Source organism: Carettochelys insculpta, chromosome 19 (genome assembly GCF_033958435.1).
Source record: "Carettochelys insculpta isolate YL-2023 chromosome 19, ASM3395843v1, whole genome shotgun sequence".
In the NCBI taxonomy this organism is placed as follows: Eukaryota; Metazoa; Chordata; order Testudines; family Carettochelyidae; genus Carettochelys; species Carettochelys insculpta.
Genome location: NC_134155.1, coordinates 24,938,691 through 24,957,067, shown reverse-complemented (window position 1 = coordinate 24,957,067; position 18,377 = coordinate 24,938,691). Strand labels below are relative to the sequence as shown.

At 50.4% G+C, this 18,377-nt stretch overlaps 1 protein-coding gene and 2 long non-coding RNA genes across 5 annotated transcripts in view; 1 reads left to right on the top strand and 2 right to left on the bottom strand.

The window, feature by feature from the left end:
* Nucleotides 1-14: 14 nt before the first annotated feature.
* Nucleotides 15-3,096, bottom strand: LOC142023236 (uncharacterized). Its single transcript, XR_012648174.1, has 2 exons — nt 2,799-3,096; nt 15-246 (listed from the first exon to the last, which is right to left on the bottom strand). It is a non-coding gene; the product is annotated as an uncharacterized LOC142023236 (long non-coding RNA).
* A 117-nt stretch (nt 3,097-3,213) lies between these two features.
* LOC142023011 (uncharacterized) overlaps nt 3,214-18,377 on the top strand; it is a 63,659-nt gene continuing 48,495 nt past the window's right edge. The window contains exons 1-2 of one of the 2 annotated variants that reach the window (XR_012648097.1): nt 3,214-3,278; nt 8,799-8,904. This is a non-coding gene — a long non-coding RNA (uncharacterized LOC142023011). Of the gene's footprint in view, nt 3,367-8,798; nt 8,905-18,377 lie in introns of both variants that reach the window. The other variant, XR_012648098.1, reaches the window with a different exon arrangement.
* The window catches only part of LOC142023009 (myeloperoxidase-like), a 30,197-nt gene continuing 16,036 nt past the window's right edge, over nt 4,217-18,377 (bottom strand). The window contains exons 9-12 of one of the 2 annotated variants that reach the window (XM_075013502.1): nt 14,208-14,460; nt 11,405-11,575; nt 9,864-10,101; nt 4,217-4,512 (exon numbers count right to left, since the gene is read on the bottom strand). In XM_075013502.1, coding sequence (XP_074869603.1) covers nt 4,416-4,512; nt 9,864-10,101; nt 11,405-11,575; nt 14,208-14,460 — 759 coding nt within the window. In that variant the 3' untranslated portion in view covers nt 4,217-4,415. Of the gene's footprint in view, nt 4,513-7,189; nt 8,700-9,863; nt 10,102-11,404; nt 11,576-14,207; nt 14,461-18,377 lie in introns of those variants that run through there. The other variant, XM_075013501.1, reaches the window with a different exon arrangement.

Here is an 18,377-nt window from a genome sequence, read left to right as displayed (position 1 = left end):
ATCTCAGTCTCTCAGGGGCTTCAATGCTTTATTAACACCTTTCCCATTTCATGCCACAGAAGAAGCATCAGGTGACTCCCCATGATGGAAGCTGAAGGTCCCCAGGAGGGCTGGATTCAGGATGCTGCATGCAAGGATTCTTCATTCAGTCTTATGCTTTTGCTGCCAGGAATATACAGCATAACTGCTATTGGCTAGCTTGGCTGTGCTCTGCACAAGTCCTTTTTAGTGAGATGCAACCTGCAACTGAAAGAAAAAAGACATTCCAGTGCAAGATACGAAATGTTCTAAATTTGACTTTACAAATCAGAGAATGGCACAAAAAATGTGTTTGCAAAATGACACTGGAACAATTCACTATGAATCCAGAAGCTGCCCTCTTATGAGAATCACACAGATTGGTCTTCTATCAACTTCATCTGCAGAGCCAATTCTTCCTGTATGATTTTACATAATTATAGGTGGCCCTCTTAGGAGACGATGTTGTAGGACAAAGACAGCCTGACTGATGCACTAGAATTTCTCTAAAATGAACTTTTAACATCCCTCTTATTTGCTAAGAATCTGTTTTGCTTTCTGACATTACAACAAATCACTAGATTTTCTTCTTTTATGAGGAACAAGTTTGCTAATTGTCCAGTTTGAATGAGACTAACGATTGTCAGCAATATGACACTTAATTATTATTGTTTAGTTTCTTTATAATTAAATGCTTCTCTTTTTGTTTTTCCTGGAATGGTGAATCAGGACTCATTAACTCCCAATCTTTGTGGAGACCAGAAAATGCAATAGTAGTTACCAAAGAACAAGTCCATGCTATTGGTGTTAGCACCAGCTGTCCCTTCCCTCCTCCCACCCCCACCAATCCCCAGCCAAATTTAAATGGTGCTTGAGTGGACCTGGGGTTAGAGAAAATGCAGCTTCTGTCACACACCACGACAAGTCCCAGCTGGGAAATGCCACTCTTGACCTGATGTTATGGTCTTGAGAGCTATCTTGTGAGATGCAATGTGATGGAGTGCGGGGAGTGCATGTGTGAGTCAGGCTGGATGTGAGAGGCAAGGATGACCCTGGGGCTACAACTGGCAGGTAACACCTCTGCCCTGAACAAAGAGGAGGGAGGAGCCCAGCTGGGTTTTTGAATTGGGGGGGGCGGCAGTTAGAGGCTAGGGAAAGAGGAGCTGGAAGGCAGCCAGCCTGAGAAGGGGGAAAGCTACACCCCAGAGGGGCACCCCTCGGGGTCCTCTCCCCAGGATGGGTTGAAAGGACTGTCTCTGACTGCTGTACTGTCGCTTCTGTGAGAAACTGGGCACCTGTTGCCTAATAAACCTTCTGTTGTACCTGCTGAGTGAGAGTCACTCCTGCCAGCGGACGGGGTGAAGTGCAGAGGGACCCCTGAACCCCATCACATGCAACGCCCCAGCTTCCATTTTGCACAGGGAGTCTGAAGAGGGAACGGGGTTTTGACTGGTTCTACATGGCAAAATAAGACTTGGGTCACCCCAAGTGCCATGTCTCTGTGACCATTTGACTGTGCAGAAGTAACTGGAATGTACTACTTGCTGACCTGAAGCTTCCTTCTGAGGCACCTTGCTGATATATGTCACACCTCCACCCCACTTCCACTGTGTAAATGGTGCTTGAATAACGTAGCATATGTGACAAAACTTGTCTCTGTGCATCCTAAGTGACACATCTGTGACTGTTACTGTTTTGAGGGAGCTGGGACATGCCAGGCATCTACCCAAAGCACTGTCCTGTGCAACAGGCCATGAAATGTCACACCTCCATCCAGTTCCACTTTGTAAATGGCCTCTATATGGAACTGGGTTTTTACAGATTGTATGTAAAAAATGGCATCTTGGGTCAGCCATGTGCTCCTGTCTCCTTCTCCACTCTCACCCCACCCCTTCCCACCCACACATTGCCCTCTCCCTGACTGCACCCCTTCCCTCACACTCCCTTCTTTGAGGGATGTGGCCCCAGAGATTATGGGTGAAGGGGACTGGCACAGGACAGGAACAGATCTGGATGACAAGCTGCTGTGATCTGCTTTAGGTGTGCTGGTTTCCTGTAAGATAATGAAATAGGAGTGCTGAGGTTTGATGTGCAAGCTGGGGCCTTAGAGGGGGAGCAAATACAAGGTTGGAGGAGCAGCTATGTCAGTAGCATTCAATCAGGGCCAGGCAGACCAATATAAAAGAAGCTGCTGGGCTAGAACCAGGCAGTTCCCTATAGGAGCTTGACCCAAATGTCTATGCTGCCTGGGAGCCCAGCAATATTTGGACAGCCTGAGCAAGTGCTGTGCTTTGACCTGGGCAAAGCCCAGGCCCAGTGGCTGGACACCGGCCACAAACTTGATAAAGCTGATGGAAACCTGGGCAGGGTGCGTCAGATCCCACCCGTGGGACTGAGAAGACAGTGGTCAGAACTGCACGGGGTGCCCTCAGCTGCAGAGGGACACCCGAGAGCAGGCTGACCCTGTTACAGAGAGGAATTAACTCTGGGAACAGCTCACACCGGGGCATGGCGTATTAACAAGAGTGTTGTGAGCACGACACGAGACGCCACTCTCCTGCTTTCCTCTGTGCTCACTAGGCTTCCTCGGGAGTACTGCGTCCAGTGCCGGGCACCACCTATCAAGAGAGATGTGAAGAAACTGGAAACTGTGCAGAGAAGAGCAACAAGGATGATTAAAGGTCTCGGAACACGCGCTGTGAGGGACGCCTGCAGCAACTGGGCTTGTCTAGCTTAGAAAGGAGAAGGCACCGAGGGGACATGACAGCGGGTTTTCCTACCTGTCAGGGCGGCCAAGCACTGGAGTAAATTGCCTGGGGAGGTTGTGGAATCTCCATGGCTGGCGCTATTTAAAAGCAGGTGAGAGAGACTCCTGTCAGGGGCTGGGTCCTGGCGGGAGGGCGAGGGGCTGCGCTCCACGGCCTCTCGGGGTCCCTTCCAGCTCTAGTGCGCTGTGACGAGTCGCAGCAGCTCGGAGACCTGAGGAAGGTGGAGGGGAAGGAGGCGCCCGCTGATGATATCATAGGGCAATGACGGGACAGGCGGAGGGGCAGAGGCGCCCGCTGATGACATCACAGGGCAATGCCGGTACAGGCGGAGGGGCAGAGGCGCCCGCTGATGACATCACAGGGCAATGTCGGGACAGGCGGAGGGGCAGAGGCGCCTGCTGATGACATCACAGGGCAATGCCGAGGCAGGGGGAGGAGGCGCCTGGTGATGATGTCGGCCAGCGGCGGTAGAGGGAGCGCAGGATAACAATGGTACCGTTGGCTGGGCCGAGAGGAGTCCCGCGGCGCCCGCCCCGCCCCGCGACTCGGCCTTGGGCTGCGATGGGTGCGGGGCTGCGAGGCACGTGAAACGTCCTCCCGCAGCTCCCTGCTGGCCTTCGCCGCCGCCAGGGGGCTCCTGCCGCGGGCGCCGCGCACCGGGCCAGGCGCAGCCGCTGGCTCTCTCCCCGGGCCGCCTGCAAAGCCCTCGGGGCTCTGAGGACGCGAGAGGCCGCGGCCGGGGAGCGTGGGCCGCGCTCATGCCCCCCGCCGCTGCGCTGCCTGCCCTGCGGAGGAGGCGTGTTCTCCTTCCAGGACTTCTTCCAGGGGCGTTACGCTGGGGCTGCCCGCGGAAACAGTGGCTGAATCCAGCCTGTAGGACGAGAGGCTCCAGGCTGCGGCTGCGGCACGCCGCTTGTCCCAGGGGAAGGACACCCCCAGCCTGCCTAACCGGTGCTCTAACCACAGCCCCCTTTCCCTAGCCGGGGAGCTAGATTCCCTAGGCCCCCTCAGACAGGGGATCTGCCAGGTCTTTTCTGTTGCCTTTGGCTTCCCAGACGCCTGGGACTGAGCTTTTTGCAGCCTGATGAAGCATACCGAGTTTTGGTTGAGACAAATGGAGGGCTGGCGCTTTGAGCAGAGCGGCTGGAGGGGGATGTCCTGGACTCAGACAGGAATAGTGGCCATCCCTTTCCCAGTGAGCATGCTAGAGGTGTATCTAGGCTGCCAGAGTGACATTTGATTAATAAGGTTCTAACAGTGCATTGCTCCAATATCCTGGCAATAATTAGAAATGGGAGGTAATGGTACCTGAATTCAGTTTTGCATAAATCAGGATTTACTGAGCTAATATCTTAAATGTGTACAACTTGCCCAGTCACCATTCAGGGAAATCCAAACGAGAATCAGCTATCTGTATTATAGGTGCCAGTAGGCATTTTACAATGAGTAATTTGTACTTCAATTTAATCTGGCTTTTGTAAGCAAATTCTAATTCTCTAAACAATGGCCACTGGCCAAGCTAGTTACAGGGTTGGGCGTTTTTGCAAATGGAAGAAAATCTACAGAAATAGAGGCAAAATGACAGGAGTGAGGCCACCGATTCCAACTTGAGAATATGTCAGTAGTGGATTAGATTGAAAGTGGTGAAGAATCCTTGTCAGCAGTATCCTGAGCACAGCCCTCCAGGGAAACCCCCACTTCCATCAGTAGGAGACACTTGTGTAATCTGTGGTTGTGAAACGGACAAGGTGTTAATTAAGCAGAGAGGGTCCTGGGTGGCTGTTATTGTCCTGGATATGAAATATTTCTTGAAACGTTGAGGCCAGGTCTACACTAGAGAGTTTTGTCTCAAGATAACTCAGGGAACATCTACACACTTAAAGCATTCTGTCAACAGAACTCAGCATTTACCTCGACGGTATTATCCCTCAAAAATTTGAGGCATAACAGCCCCTCGACAGAGTGCTGTCAACAGACGTGCTGTATAGGCTTCTGGTTGCTCCACAGCCCTTTTTGCAGAGCTGCCATTCTGTTTTCTGGCACCAGAGGACAGTGCAGTCTGGCAGCTCTATGTTGAAAGAGAAGTTGTATGTACATGCAGTCTGTTGAAAGAGGTTCTGTCAAGATCTGCCTATCGACAATAACTTCTGTCAGTTGCTTCTAGTGTAGACGTAACCTGAGTGTTTTGCTGCTGAGTTTAAGCAGTTTTGGTGTTGACCCAGCAGCTGTAATTATCCGGGTCATCCCATTCACCATTTTAGAATATTGGCTTTTTTCCAACCCTCTGGACTTTCTCATTTTTTTAATATTTGTTAAAAATTAAGATCAGTGTCTGAGGCAGATCATGGCCAATTCTTTTGGAACTCTTGGGTGCCAATTATCTGGTCCTGCAGATTTAGACACGTATCTTTAGCAGGTGTAGTTTCATGTCTGCCTAGTTACTGTTGGAATTAGGTATGTCACTGACACTATATGACAGAAATGTGTCATCCAGCTTCTTTTTGATCTGATATTATGGGCCCCCTTAATCTATGAGACCAGCTGTTCTCAATATGTGGCCAAGCTATGTGCTGAAGGCTGTCAGGCCACAGGCTTCAGGGTCCGTCCCTACTGACCAGCCTGAGGTCTGTTCTGTGAGCTCCAGGGATCTGGGACAGCCACACAGCTGGAGTCAGGGGTCCTGCAACTCCTGGCAGGGTGGGTTGGTCCAGACCTGCCACCTTTCTGGACAAGTTCCAGGGTTGACACCTGACCCTGCATGGCAGAGACTCTGCAATGGTTAGGGGTCTGCCGGATCTAAGGCAGCTAACCAGTTCCGCTAGCTCTGGAGCACACAGCCAGCCCAGTGTAGCTGTGGTCCAGCATCAGTGATGCAACTGCCCAGCTCAGTGTGATTGTGGGTTGGTGGGGCAGCCATGTGGCAGGGATTTAGGGCTTCTACCATTCTGCAGGGTGGAGTGTCTGGGGCTGTTGCCTGTCCCTGTGAACTCTGAGGCTGCTGCCTAGCCCCACAGAATGAAGGTCCAGGCCATTTGGGGTTCTGAGGCTGTTGTCTAGCCCCACAGGATTAGGATTCTGGGGCTTCCACCCCATCCCGCAAGTTCCAGACTCTGAGGGCTGCTACCAGCCCCATAGGGTAGGGATTTCAGATCTGCCAGCCAGCCACACATTGGGGAGTGGGGCTGCCACTGCCCCACTACAGTGACAAATACATTGAAATCTGTGCTAGACAAAGGACGGCACTGCCCCGTGGGTGGCAGAAGCTAGAACAATTCAAACTGGCGATAAGCTGTAATGGTAACAGTGCTCACCTACTGGGGCAGATTACGAAAGGTTGGGATGGAGGCTCCATGTCACAGGCCCCTGGCTTTCTCCTGGGTGCCGGCTACATCTCACAGCTCTTGCGGACTGAAATGTTTTAGTTCAGCCCAAGTGATTAGGCTCAGCATAGGCGTTACTGAGTGTGATTTAGTGTCCTGCGCTAGAGGAGGATCAGACAAGCTGACCAAGGATCACTTCTGCCCTTGAGCCCTAGGAAAGGTGGAGTCATTACACCAAATTTGGGTGTCTCATTCTGGAAGTTATGCACTAGCTCAGTCAGTTGATTGGTCTCAGGGCAGGGCTGAGGCTGGTTTGCGCTATGCAGGAGGTCGGAGGGAGGGTGAGAGTGGTCGCATCTGTCCTTCGAAATCTACGAATGGGGTAGTTAGGAGCAGTGGGTTGAAATTAAGGACGAGGTTAAGCTGAAGACCAGCATTAATAGCTCTTCTGCCACAGGCAATCCAGCGAGGCTCAGTTCGTTTCTGCAGCCCTTTCAATGCCACATGAGGCACCTGGGACACCAAGTGAGACTGTGAGGGCTGAAGAGTCTGATACCCAGCTGTGCTCTCCTGTATATCACCCAGAAACACACCTTCTTCCCAGTTTCTGTGACTGGGGCACTTCTCCCACATGACCATGAGGGATTAACCCCACACTGCAGGCAGAGGATGCCATGGCCCTCGCCCCTGCTGGGCATGCTCCCACTGGAGTACTGTTATGAAAAGGAGCAGCCTGGTTTGAGTGCTGAGGAGGGAGGATGCATGCCACAGGTCCAACCTGGGACCAGCTAGGGTGCAAGACCACTGAAACTAAGCCCACCAGGGTCTGGACAGACGTGGCTGCTTGTGGACAGCCAGGAGACATGGGAACCTCTGGGGGCTTTACAGGCCAGCATCTCTGGAGACACATGGTAGGAAATAGTGCCATGGTTTCCTCTGTGATTCATGGGAGCTTGGTCAGATCCTGTAGGGTTGAATGCCTGTCAGTGGGTGGCGTGAGCGGACTTTCCCTTCATTCCTTCCCCCCCGCCCCACCCCCGGTTCATGTCATGTGACAGAAAAGAGAAGATCAGGAGTCTGAAGTACAGGCGATGCGAGGTTTATTGGCATTCGTTTCTAGCAAGCACGTGTGCCATATCTCTGCTGCACCTTCCTTCCTTGTGTCCCGTCCACAGCAGTCATAATTACACCTGCAATGCACATCCACAGTCCCACCCCTTAGAATTTAGGGAGTTTTGCCCCACTTTTTTTGTACGTAGGGGAGGGTAAGGAGTGAGGTGGTTTTACAGTCAGGGACAGGCTCTTCTTTGGGTGTGTCGTGCTTTATGCCTTCCCTGCTATCCTCCCTTGTCCCTCTCAATTGTTGCTTGTCCTTGCTTTGACGTAGGGGTTGAGGCACTCCTAAAGCATGCGCTACACTTAAGACTTCAACTGCTCTTCTCTGTTCCCATTGTGCTAGCAAGCCCATCTGGCTTGGCGGAAGCAATAGACGTGTTCTTTGTTTACACATTTTAGTAAGACTATCTGTGTATCAAAACAATCCGGTGGGCAACCAAAATGGAAAAATACAGGCCTGAACCCTACATGGGCACCAGCACTTCTAACATCTGGCTGGAATGCTGGACGGGATATCAGACATATTCAAGCCGGGAGATCTGGGAGGCAGTGGAAGTGTGTACTCAGGGACGCTGTGGGCACCCTGCCTCTTGGGCGACTAGATATGACACTAGACAAATACTGCAGGGAGCAATCCAGCAGTGGCCCCAGGGCCAGGGCCAGCATGGGAACTGACAGAGCTTTACCAGAAGACAACTGAGAGCAGAGATCTATACAAAGCTGTAAGAATATGATCCACAGCCACCCAAAGCTAAGGATCTAGGGTTCCCAGTCCAACTCCCAGTGGAGCAAATGGATATCCCCACACTTCAGAGCAGCTGGATCACTCCAATCATCTGAGAGCAGGGTGGGCAAAGGCAGGGTCAGTGGTACTAGGGCCAGGCAGTGACAGAGTCTGAAGGACAAGAGAGGCACCAGAAAATCAGAGCATGGCAGAACATGGCCCTGGAATAGTCATGTTAACATGGTGGTAAAACCAATTTTGCAGTAACTGACAGCGTGTTGGTTAACACAGCTCCACTAAGCAGAGCTCAGATGCCCTCGTGTTATCTGTAGACTTGCCCAGTGAGCAAGCTGGAATCTCCGGGAGAGGTGGGAAGATGAAGGCAGGGCACTGGGGAGAAGGCTCTGGTCAAGGCAGGGTGGCTGGAAGAGTGAGATGGTTTGGGGTTGGTCTGGGGAGGACAGATCAGGGGTTGCTGGAGAGAAGTCTCAATGTGGGCCCATTGTGTTCCTTTGGGCACAGGGGTCCGTTCAGTACTTCCCACCCTCTAGTCACTGTTGTCTCCAAGGTGACAAGTCAAGACTGTCAATTAATGTGCAGCTCACAAAGTCTTCGGGGTAACGGTTGACCTTGAACAAGTCCCTGGGAACCTTTTGAATGCGCGTGTTATCGCAGAGCAGCCGTGAAAGCGAGCTCATGCTCAGGGCATGGCGCTGTTGTGGGGTGAACACCCCGGGGGCCTCCCACCAGAACCTACAAAGAAACAGAAAAGCAACAGTGTTACAGCCCATGCTGATCTGTCGTGGGCATGAATTTAGTCCCAGGGCTGCTGATTTCGCTTTCTCTCCATAGGTGGGAAAAGTGACCCTGCCTGTGAAAAGGAAAGAACAGTGATGGTGTGTGAAATGTGGGACTCGTAGCCAGCAGCAAAGAGAAAAACTATCAAGATTCTCTGCAGGTATAATAGGGCGAGGCTACCTGGGCCCAACGGCTCTCTTTAACCCCTTTCGCGTTGGTGGGTGGTTTTTCTGCTTCCCCACATTTTTTGTCTTTTCCACTCATTGGACAACCCTACCTGGTCCGTGGAACAGCCCGAGCGCAGTGCAGGTGACTTGGGTGTCTAGTTTTCAACAGGAATGTCTCATTGAATGTGATGTCAGCACCACTGACGGGGCTGCAGGGCTAAGGCAGGTTGTCCCCACCTGTTCTGGCATTGCGCTGCAGCCAGGAAACAGCCAATAGATCCAGTTCTTGAATGTAGGGGAGGCCACAGGGCTCCATACGCTCCTTCCCATCATGAGCATGAGTTCTGCCCTTCCATTGGCCGAGAACTGGCCAATGGGAGCTGGGGCATGGTGCCTGTGGGTGTGAGCTGTGCTCTGATCCTCCTCACGCCCACCCCCTGGCTAAGCCCCAGACCTGCTGGTAGCTTCTCGGGCCCTGTGCAGGCAGGTAGCCTGCCTGAGCCACGCTGCACTGCTGACCCGGAGCTGCCCAAGGTAGGCTGATGCACACCTGGTTCCCCAGACACATTAAACCCACATTTCTAAGGAATGTTTAAAAGTAGCAATAGATGAAACATTAAAATTGACAGAACATTTGCATTTGTCGTATTGGTTTGAAGCTGGCTGGATGCGTACACTCACCGTAATGACATCAGGAATTACCACCTTTAAAAGAGATGTAAAAGGGTGTTTCACCTTTCTTCAAGCCCCCTAAAGACCATCCATGCAACACTGAGTGGTGCTGCCTGGCCAAATAGGGGTTAATTAACTGCCCTTCCCAAAGGGTTGCCTCTTTCATAAGGACAGAGCTGTGGAGTTTGGCACACCCAACAAACTGACTGGAGAGCGAATGGAACAGCACATGGCACCACCTGGCCACTAGTGAATAAACTTCACTTCCCAATCAACCTACCTGTCCCCGTCTCGCAGTTTTCTGAACTGAGTCCCAATGATGCATGCCAAGAGAGGCCCCACTCTGCCATTGGGCACAAAAGGTTCGGCAAGTGCCCCGATCCAGATGTCGATGTTGTCTGGTGTCCCGTACAGGTCTATGAACTTCTTGGCCAGCTTAGGATTTCTCAGCACTGTGGAGAGTTCGGCTAAGTTGCGAGGCTGCGAGAGCCCACAGAACCGCCTCCAGGCATTGTAACCTGCAGAACCAGAGCAGAGCAGTCAATACCACCATCTCCCTCCCATGTGGGCTAGCGTGTCTCCATTCTCCATGTGCAGCTACGGCCGGCTGGTAATGTTTGTCCTGTCCAGGATTTAAAAAACATTTTAGCAACTATTGATGTGTCACGTCCCAGCCACATCTGTGCCAGATACAGACATAAAATAACCCTTCTCCAGATTCCCCTGTCTGTGCCCCTCAGGGTCACGTTAGCTCCCCTGTCTGCAGCAGGTATGGGGGTCTTGTGTTCAACCATTTATTGACCATGACAAATCTCCGTCAGCGTTTTGCGGCCATTACAGCAGAAATTCTTCTGGACATCTGCCCCTTGTTGGGAGCTGGGATGCTGTCCTCTCCTGTCCCTCTGACTTCAAGTTCAGTGCCCTGTTTGATGGGGCTGCTCTTGCCCCACTTGAGAGGTCCCAGGATTCTGCCCTTGGCTGTTTGCTTCCTTCCCTTCATTCTCCAGACCATATCACAGGACACAGCTCATCTCTCTGCTGATGGCTCACTCAGCTCTTGCCATGCCTCACGTATCTCCTACCATCCAATCCCATCTCTTGGCCAGGCTTTCTGACTTATCCCTTCAGGTGCCCTGTCGCCATCTTACCCTGAATACAGCCGAACCCAGACACCTCTCCTCCTCTTCCCACCCAAACTTTCCCCTTTTCTGCCACACTTGACAGCCTTAGCCCCCCCCTCAGGCCTGAGCCAAGGAAACTGTTCTCACTCCACCCCCTCCCTGGCTGCCCATCCAGCCATTTCCAAACTCCAGACTTCCTTTTCCTTCCATCTCCTCATGTCTCTCTCCTGGCTCTGAGCAGCTCTGATCAGATTTAAACCTCTGACCACCTCCTGCGGGTCTCTCTCTAGTTCTGCCTCTCCCTGGTTCTTTCCTTTACAAGTGTTGCTTCATTCCCCATCACTTCTACTGTGCTTGGCTCCTTCACCCATCTGCCAGTTTGTCACACTCTCTAACAACCAACCACTTCCAACCTCCTCCCCAACTTCCCTCCTTCCCATGTATCGACTCCCCAGACTTGTACGAAAGGTCGCAAACTAGTCTTATGTAAGTCCCCTTTAAAAGCCTTTTGGGGAATGCTGATAATCAGTACAGAGTTGTTCTTCCTCCCTGACAGCCATCTGTCTGGCCATCCCTCACTCCTCAGGGCTGGGGCTGTCCTTCCTGGCTTGTCTGGAAAAGCCTCGCACATCATGGGAGTGAGTGCAAAGTGCACAGCACACAATTCCTGCCTCTGGGGTGCACTCTAATGCTTATTTACCTGGAAGGCCATGATCTCTTCCCCGTTGTAGGTTCAAGGCTGCTAGGTCCAATCCAATTATTTCTATCTGTTCAAAAAGCCGGTCCTGGACCTCCTCAACCACCATCTGGTTCTGTTTCATTAGTTTTGCATGATCAACCAGCATACCACGGAGAAGCGGGTCAATGCCTCCTGCAATAAAGGGCAAGTCCAGAAAGAAACAGAAGGTTGGCCCCAATGTTCACTTTGCTCCTCAAAGTTCACTTGAGATCCTTCACTCTCTGATGGTTGGGAAGTTTCTTCCTAGCTGACGTATGCCCCGCTTTCCCTCTGAGGACCCAGAGTCATTGAAAAGGATATCTGCAGATATAGAGGCCTGTTGTCCAGTAAGAGCATGAGCTCCTTAAAGGAAGTTAAGAAGTTTCAGCAGACAAACTTCATAGAAAGAACCAGGAAGGCTTTTCCTGCAGACAAAGTGGCGCTTTGCATTTTTACCTCACAGGAACAAGATAAGGCCCTGGAGGTAGAACTGGCCAGGCAATGCATGTTTTCTTCCTGGGAAAAATGTGAATGACATTTATCTTCAAAAGTTTTCAGGTGTGCAGCAAAAACTTGAAAATCAAAATTTTGGGGCCTACAGTGGCAAAAAGTGAGAAATATCTGGGTTGCACCTGAAACGTTTGGGGGCTCGGGATTTCCACAAGAAATCAAAACATAGCTGAAAATGGGGATTTTTCTGTGGAAAGTCCTGTTTTGACAACTTATCAGCAAAAAGTCATTGCAGACATTCTGGATAGTTCTCTGAAAATGTCCACTCAATGTGCAGAGGCGGTCAAAAAAGCAAAGAGGATGTTGGGAATCATTAAGAAAGGGATAGTGAATAAGATGGAAAATATCATATTGTCCCATCTCAAAAAAGAAAAAAAAATTAGAAAAAAGTTCAGAAAAGGGCAGCAAAAGTAATTAGGTGTATTATGGAATGGGTTCCGTAAGGAGACTGGGACATTTCAGCTGGGAAAAGAGGGGACTAAGGGGAGGTGGGGGATTTGATTGAATTTTGTAAAATCATGACTGGTGTAGAGAAACTGGCTAAGGAAGTGCTGGTTACTTGTTCCCATAACTCAATAACTAGGGGTTACCAAAGAAAATTAATAGGTAGGATTAAAACAAACAAAATTAAGTATTTATTCACACAATGCACAGTCAACCTGTGGAACTCCTTGCCAGAGTATGTTGTGAAGGCCAGGACTTTAAAGCCATGTCTACATGTGCACGCTACTTCGAAGTAGCGGCACTAACTTCGAAATAGTACCCGTCACGGCTACACGTGGCGAGCGCTATTTTGAAGTTGAAATCGACGTTAGGCGGCGAGACGTCGAAGCCGCTAACCCCATGAGGGGATGGGAATAGCGCCCTACTTCGACATTCAACGTCGAAGTAGGGCACGTGTAGACGATCTGCATCCCGCAACATCAAAATAGCGGGGTCCGCCATGGTGGCCATCAGCTGAGGGGTTGAGAGACGCTCTCTCTCCAGCCCCTGCGGGGCTCTATGGTCACCGTGTGCAGCAGCCCTTAGCCTAGGGCTTCTGGCTGCTGCTGCGGCAGCTGGGGATCCATGCTGCATGCACAGGGTCTGCAACCAGTTGTCGGCTCTGTGGATCTTGTGTTGTTTAGTGCAACTGTGTCTGGGAGGGGCCCTTTAAGGGAGCGGCTTGCTGTTGAGTCCACCCTGTGACCCTGTCTGCAGCTGTTCCTGGCACCCTTATTTTGATGTGTGCTACTTTGGCGTGTAGACGTTCCCTCGCAGCGCCTATTTCGATGTGGTGCTGCCCAGCGTCGAAGTTGAACGTCGACGTTGCCAGCCCTGGAGGACGTGTAGACGTTATTCATCGAAATAGCCTATTTTGATGTCGCTATATCGAAATAAGCTACTTCGATGTCGCGTGCACGTGTAGACATAGCCTAATAGCGTTAAAAAAAAAGAGCTAGAATAAGCTCATGGAGGATCGGTCAGTCAATGGGTAGTGGGCAGGGAGGGTGTCGCTAGCCTGTTTGCCAGAAACTGGTAACAGGTGACAGTGCCTGGATCACTTGGTGATTCTGGACATTCCCTGTGGGGCACCTGGCACTGGCCGCTGTCAGAAGACAGGATTCTGGGCTCAATGGATCTTTGCTCTGGTCTACTGTTTCTTTTATCCTCTTTACAGTGGAAATATTAAAATTAGTAAAAGAGGGTAAGCACTGTACACATGGTCTTCTAACTGAAATCAATGGCTTTGAAATGTAGAAAAACATCACAAATACATATTACAAATTTAAACAGGCATTCTATTGTTGTTAATGGTGTGATTAAAACTGCAATTAATTGTGAAATCTTAAATCTAGTTAGTTTGTTTTGTATTAATCTCTTGAGTCAACTGTGATCGGTGGAGAGCCCTAATACCAACCTACACTAATGATGTGCAATAGATAATGTTTAGTCCTTCCATACGCGCAAGGGTCTCGACTAGATGACCTCTTCTGGTTCTTCTGCTCCTACGGTTCTATCAACTTGCCCAGGTAATTACGGTTTTGTGAAAATTGCTGCTTATTTGCCGGACTTGAGGAAACGATTTATGAGCTGAAAACATCCTGATGCACAGAAACAAAGGATGGGATGTAACGAGCCTTAGGTTCTGATTCAGGAATGTACTTAAGCATGCACTTAACTGGTAGCATGTGCTTAAGCCCTCCCAGTGAACTCATCTGCTTAAGTACATTGCTGAATCTCTGCCTTGCTGGTAAAGCAGGCCTGCAGGGGAGGCTTTGCAAAGCTTGCTTACCTTCCATGATAATCCTCCAGGAAGCACTAAATGTGAGGTGAAGGGGGACCTTGGAATGTGGACCCAAAGGTTGGAAACATTCATCCAGCCGCGTCACAAAAGGCTGGATTGAGCCATGACCAAACCGAAAGGCCAAGGAGAACACATTTGCTACAGTGGGGTCCACAGATTCATCATAACCCGTGTAGCATGGGATTTGCTTCTTGGTTTCATCTCCAAGCAGAAGTGGCAAGTAGTCTCTGTATATGTACACCTGGAAGGGAAGACAGACCAAGTCTGTAGCTCATGTACGCTCTTTCCAAAGGAAAAAAAACAAGGGTCCCCGTCTAACAGGATTGGTCAAAAATTCTGTGTTGAAATGCGAGACGTCAATGGAACCACCAGGAAGGTTAAAGGCAGCAGGAAGGAAATTTTAAATATACGAGGCACAAAATCCATGTTAGCAATGGCATGTGTGGTGGGTGAAGCTGCTGCTAAACAAAGCTAGCTCCCTAGCCCGACTCTTCTGCCTTTGGCCCTGCCCATACTTCATCCCTGCTCTTCTCCAGACTTCACCCTACTCTGTCCAGGTCCTGCCCCATCCCCACTGTCTCCCTCTTCTCTTCTCCTGGCTCCCAGGTCACCCTTTTCCAGCCAAATCCTTGAACCTAAAAGAAGCAAATGGTGTTGCACTGCATTCTGCAATTTATTTCTGAAGAAAATGGAACGTGTTTTGAATCCACAGTGGCCAAGTGCTTCACGGCTCAAAAGGGCCATAAGTGGCCAGGGAGGGTAACCCTGCATCCCTGAAGCCAGGAGAGCCACAGGACAAAAGATGGCTTTTGGCCGTGTGTGAGCAGTTCGGTGATAGGGAAATGAGAGCTGATGAAAAGAGAGACCAGGAAAGCACAGGAGCTAGGTGATGTGGACAGCTGATTGTGAAGAGGAGGGGACTGTGGATCTGAGATACTGAGGGGAAAGCCTCAGATATAGTGGTTCCAGGCACATTTCCTGCAGATCTCGCAGCTTCTTCGATCTGAGAGTTTGATGCAGGAGCCTTAGAAGACAGATGTGAGGGTGCCTCTAGATGAGGCATGCTGCTCAGATGCGCAGTGTCAGAGTCCTTCAGGGGCAGACAATGCTTTCTGAGATATGCAGATAACTCTGTTGTTAATTCACAGTAGTTAGCACAAGCACAATGTGGTGGATTTCAGAATTTTCATGGCTTCTCTGAAGGTGGATTGGACATCTTCCAGCTCCTGGGCACCAATGGCTGTGCAGAGAACAACTTCTCCAGTGCCACAATGATCGTAAATCATCACCTTGCTGGGTTCTGCACAGGGCAAGAGGAGCTGGGTTTGAGGGGAAGTTCATAGATTCTCAGGGCAGAAGGGAGCATTGTGATAATTTAGTTTGACCTTCTCTGTACCACAGGCCATAGAATTTCTCCAAAAGTAATTCCTGGAGCAGATATTTGAGGAAAACATCTGGATTTTAAAATTGCCAGTGTTGAAGACTCCAGGACCATTGGTGAGGTGTTCCAGTGACAGATTCCTCTCACCATTAACATTTAATGCCTTATCTCCAGTCTCAATTTGTCCAGCTCCAACTTCCAGCCATTGGTCCATCACATCTTTCTCTGCTACGATGAAGAGCCCACTATTACACATCAGAGGGGTAGCCGTGTTAGTCTGGATCTATTGCTGCTACACTATTACACATGTAATTCCCTTGTAGATAGACTGTGATCAAGTCACGCCATAACTCAGACTTCTGGAGAAGGCATTTCACGGGTCTTTTCAGCAGGTATATGCTGATGCATTGCCAGCATTTTGTTGGTGCTGTGCTGGCAGTTATGATGCCTCCATACAATGGCCATGTCAGAATCCTGGGCTAAAAATGAGCTCTTTAAATCTCCTTTTCTGACTATCACATTTTCAGGGGAGCCAGCCATGAGGTCCCTGTCTGCGGGGGTCGGGAAGACCCGCAGACCCATGGCTGGAAGCTGGCAGACCCAGCTGTGGGGTCCCTGGCTGAGGGGTGGGGAGACCTGCAGTCCTGCAGCTGCAAGCCAGCAGGGCCAGGAACAGGGTTTCTGGCCAGGGGGCAGGGAGACGCCACCAACCCGCGACTGGGAAGTGGCTGGACTCCCAGTCCAGCCCCCAGCAGCAGTCCCAGATGAGGCTGCCACTTGGTTCCATCTCCTCACTGCTTGTGGGACCCAGGAAATTGACCAGCTCATGGCTGGTCAGCTTCCTGGGTCCTGCCAGTGCAGGGGAGCCAGGAACTAGGCTGCTGCTTGGTTCCCATCTCCCCACCACTTGTGGGACTGGCAGGCTGACCAGCCATGACCTGGTCAGTTTTGCCAGTCCCACAAACCCAGGGGAAATGGGAAACCAAGTGGCAGCCTGATTCCTATCTCCCTTGTGCTGGCAGTCATGAGCTGGTCAGTTTCCTCGTCCTGCAAGCCTCAGGGAGAGTGGAACCAGGCTGTTTCCTGGTTCTTGCAAGCCCAGGGGAGTCAGGCATCAGGCTGCAGCCTGGTTCCCGTCTCTCTTCAACTTGCACAAAAATATGAGTTATGGGCGGGGGTTGCTGGAATGCAACTCCCATGTAACTCGAGGTTTTACTATACTGCAGATGTGGTCACACCTCAGCTGAAAAGGGGAGAATAATCACTTCCCTCGATCTGCCAGCAATGCTCCTACTAATTCACCCCAATACAGTTCTTAGCTATAAGGGCACAATGTTGACTCATATTCATCTTCTCCTTTTCTGCGGAATTGCCCCTTGACCAATAGGTCCTCAGCCTATAGCAGTGCATAGGAGTCTGCTATCCCAGGTTTAGGACACTGTACTTGTCTGCTAAACCTCCTTCAGATTACGTTTGGCCCAATCTTCCCATTTGTCTAGGTCATTCTGGCCTGCGTCCCTGCCTGCCAGCATATCTACCTCTCCCCCAGCTTAGTGTCATTGGTGAAGTTGCTGAGGGTGCAATCCATCCCCGCATCCAGATTATCAATGAAGATGTTGAACAAAGCCAGCCTCAGGACCGATCCCTGGGTACTCCACTTGATAACGACTGCTGAATGGACATTGAGTCATTGCTCACTACCTGCTGAACCTGAGGATGTAGGCAGCTTTCTTTCCACTTTATAGTCCATTCATCCAAGCCAGACTTCTTTTAACTTGTTGGTAAGAATGTTGTGGGTGACCATATCCAAAACTTTGCTAAAGTCAATGTATATCATGTCCACCACATTCCCTATAGCCACAGAAACAATTATCTCATCATAAAGGGCAATTAGGATGGTCAGACATGACTTGCCCTTGGTAATTCATGTTGACTCTTCTTGGTCATCTTACTCTTCTTCAAGTGTTTCAAAATGGATTCTCTGAGGACCTGCTCCATGATTTTTCCAGGGACTAAGGTGAGGATGACAAGTCTGTAGATCCCTGGATTCACTTTTTTCTCTTTCTTTCTAAAGATGGGCATTGCAGTTGCCTTTTTCTCAATCAGCTGGGACCTCCCCGATTGCCACAAAATTTCAGGTTCCAGGTTGGCTCTGCAAGCGTATCAGCCAACTCTCTGCATCCCCTGGAGGCCCTACCAACTTGTCCATTTCCAGGTTTTCCAAATGATCCTGAACCTTTTCTTTCCTCACGGAGGGCTGCCTAGCTACGACCCGTTCTGTGCTGCCCAGGGCAGCAGTCTGAGAAGTGGCCTTGTCTCGTAGAATCACAGAATCATAGGGCTGGAAGGGACCTCAGGAGGTCATCTAGTCCACCGCCCTGCTTCAAGCAGGATCAACCCCAAGTAAGTCATCCCAGCCAGGACCTTGTCAAGCCGGGACGTAAAACTTGTCTGCAAAGGCCGGGACTTGTCTACAAAGACCGAAGCTAAAAAGCATCACGTACTGCTTCTTTTTCCATATCATCTGTCACTAGGTTGTCTTCCCCAGTTAGCAAGTGTCCCACACTTTCCCTGACCTTGTCACTGCTAACATACCTGCATAAACCCTTCTTGTTCTCTTGCCCATCCTTTGCTAGCTGCAAGTCCAGTTCTGCTTTAGACTTCCTGATTACACCCTTGTGTGCTTGAACAATATTTTCATTCTCCCAAGTCATCTGTCCAAGTTTCTACTTCTTCTAAGTTTCTTTTTTATGTTGAAGCTCACCCAAGGTTTCTCT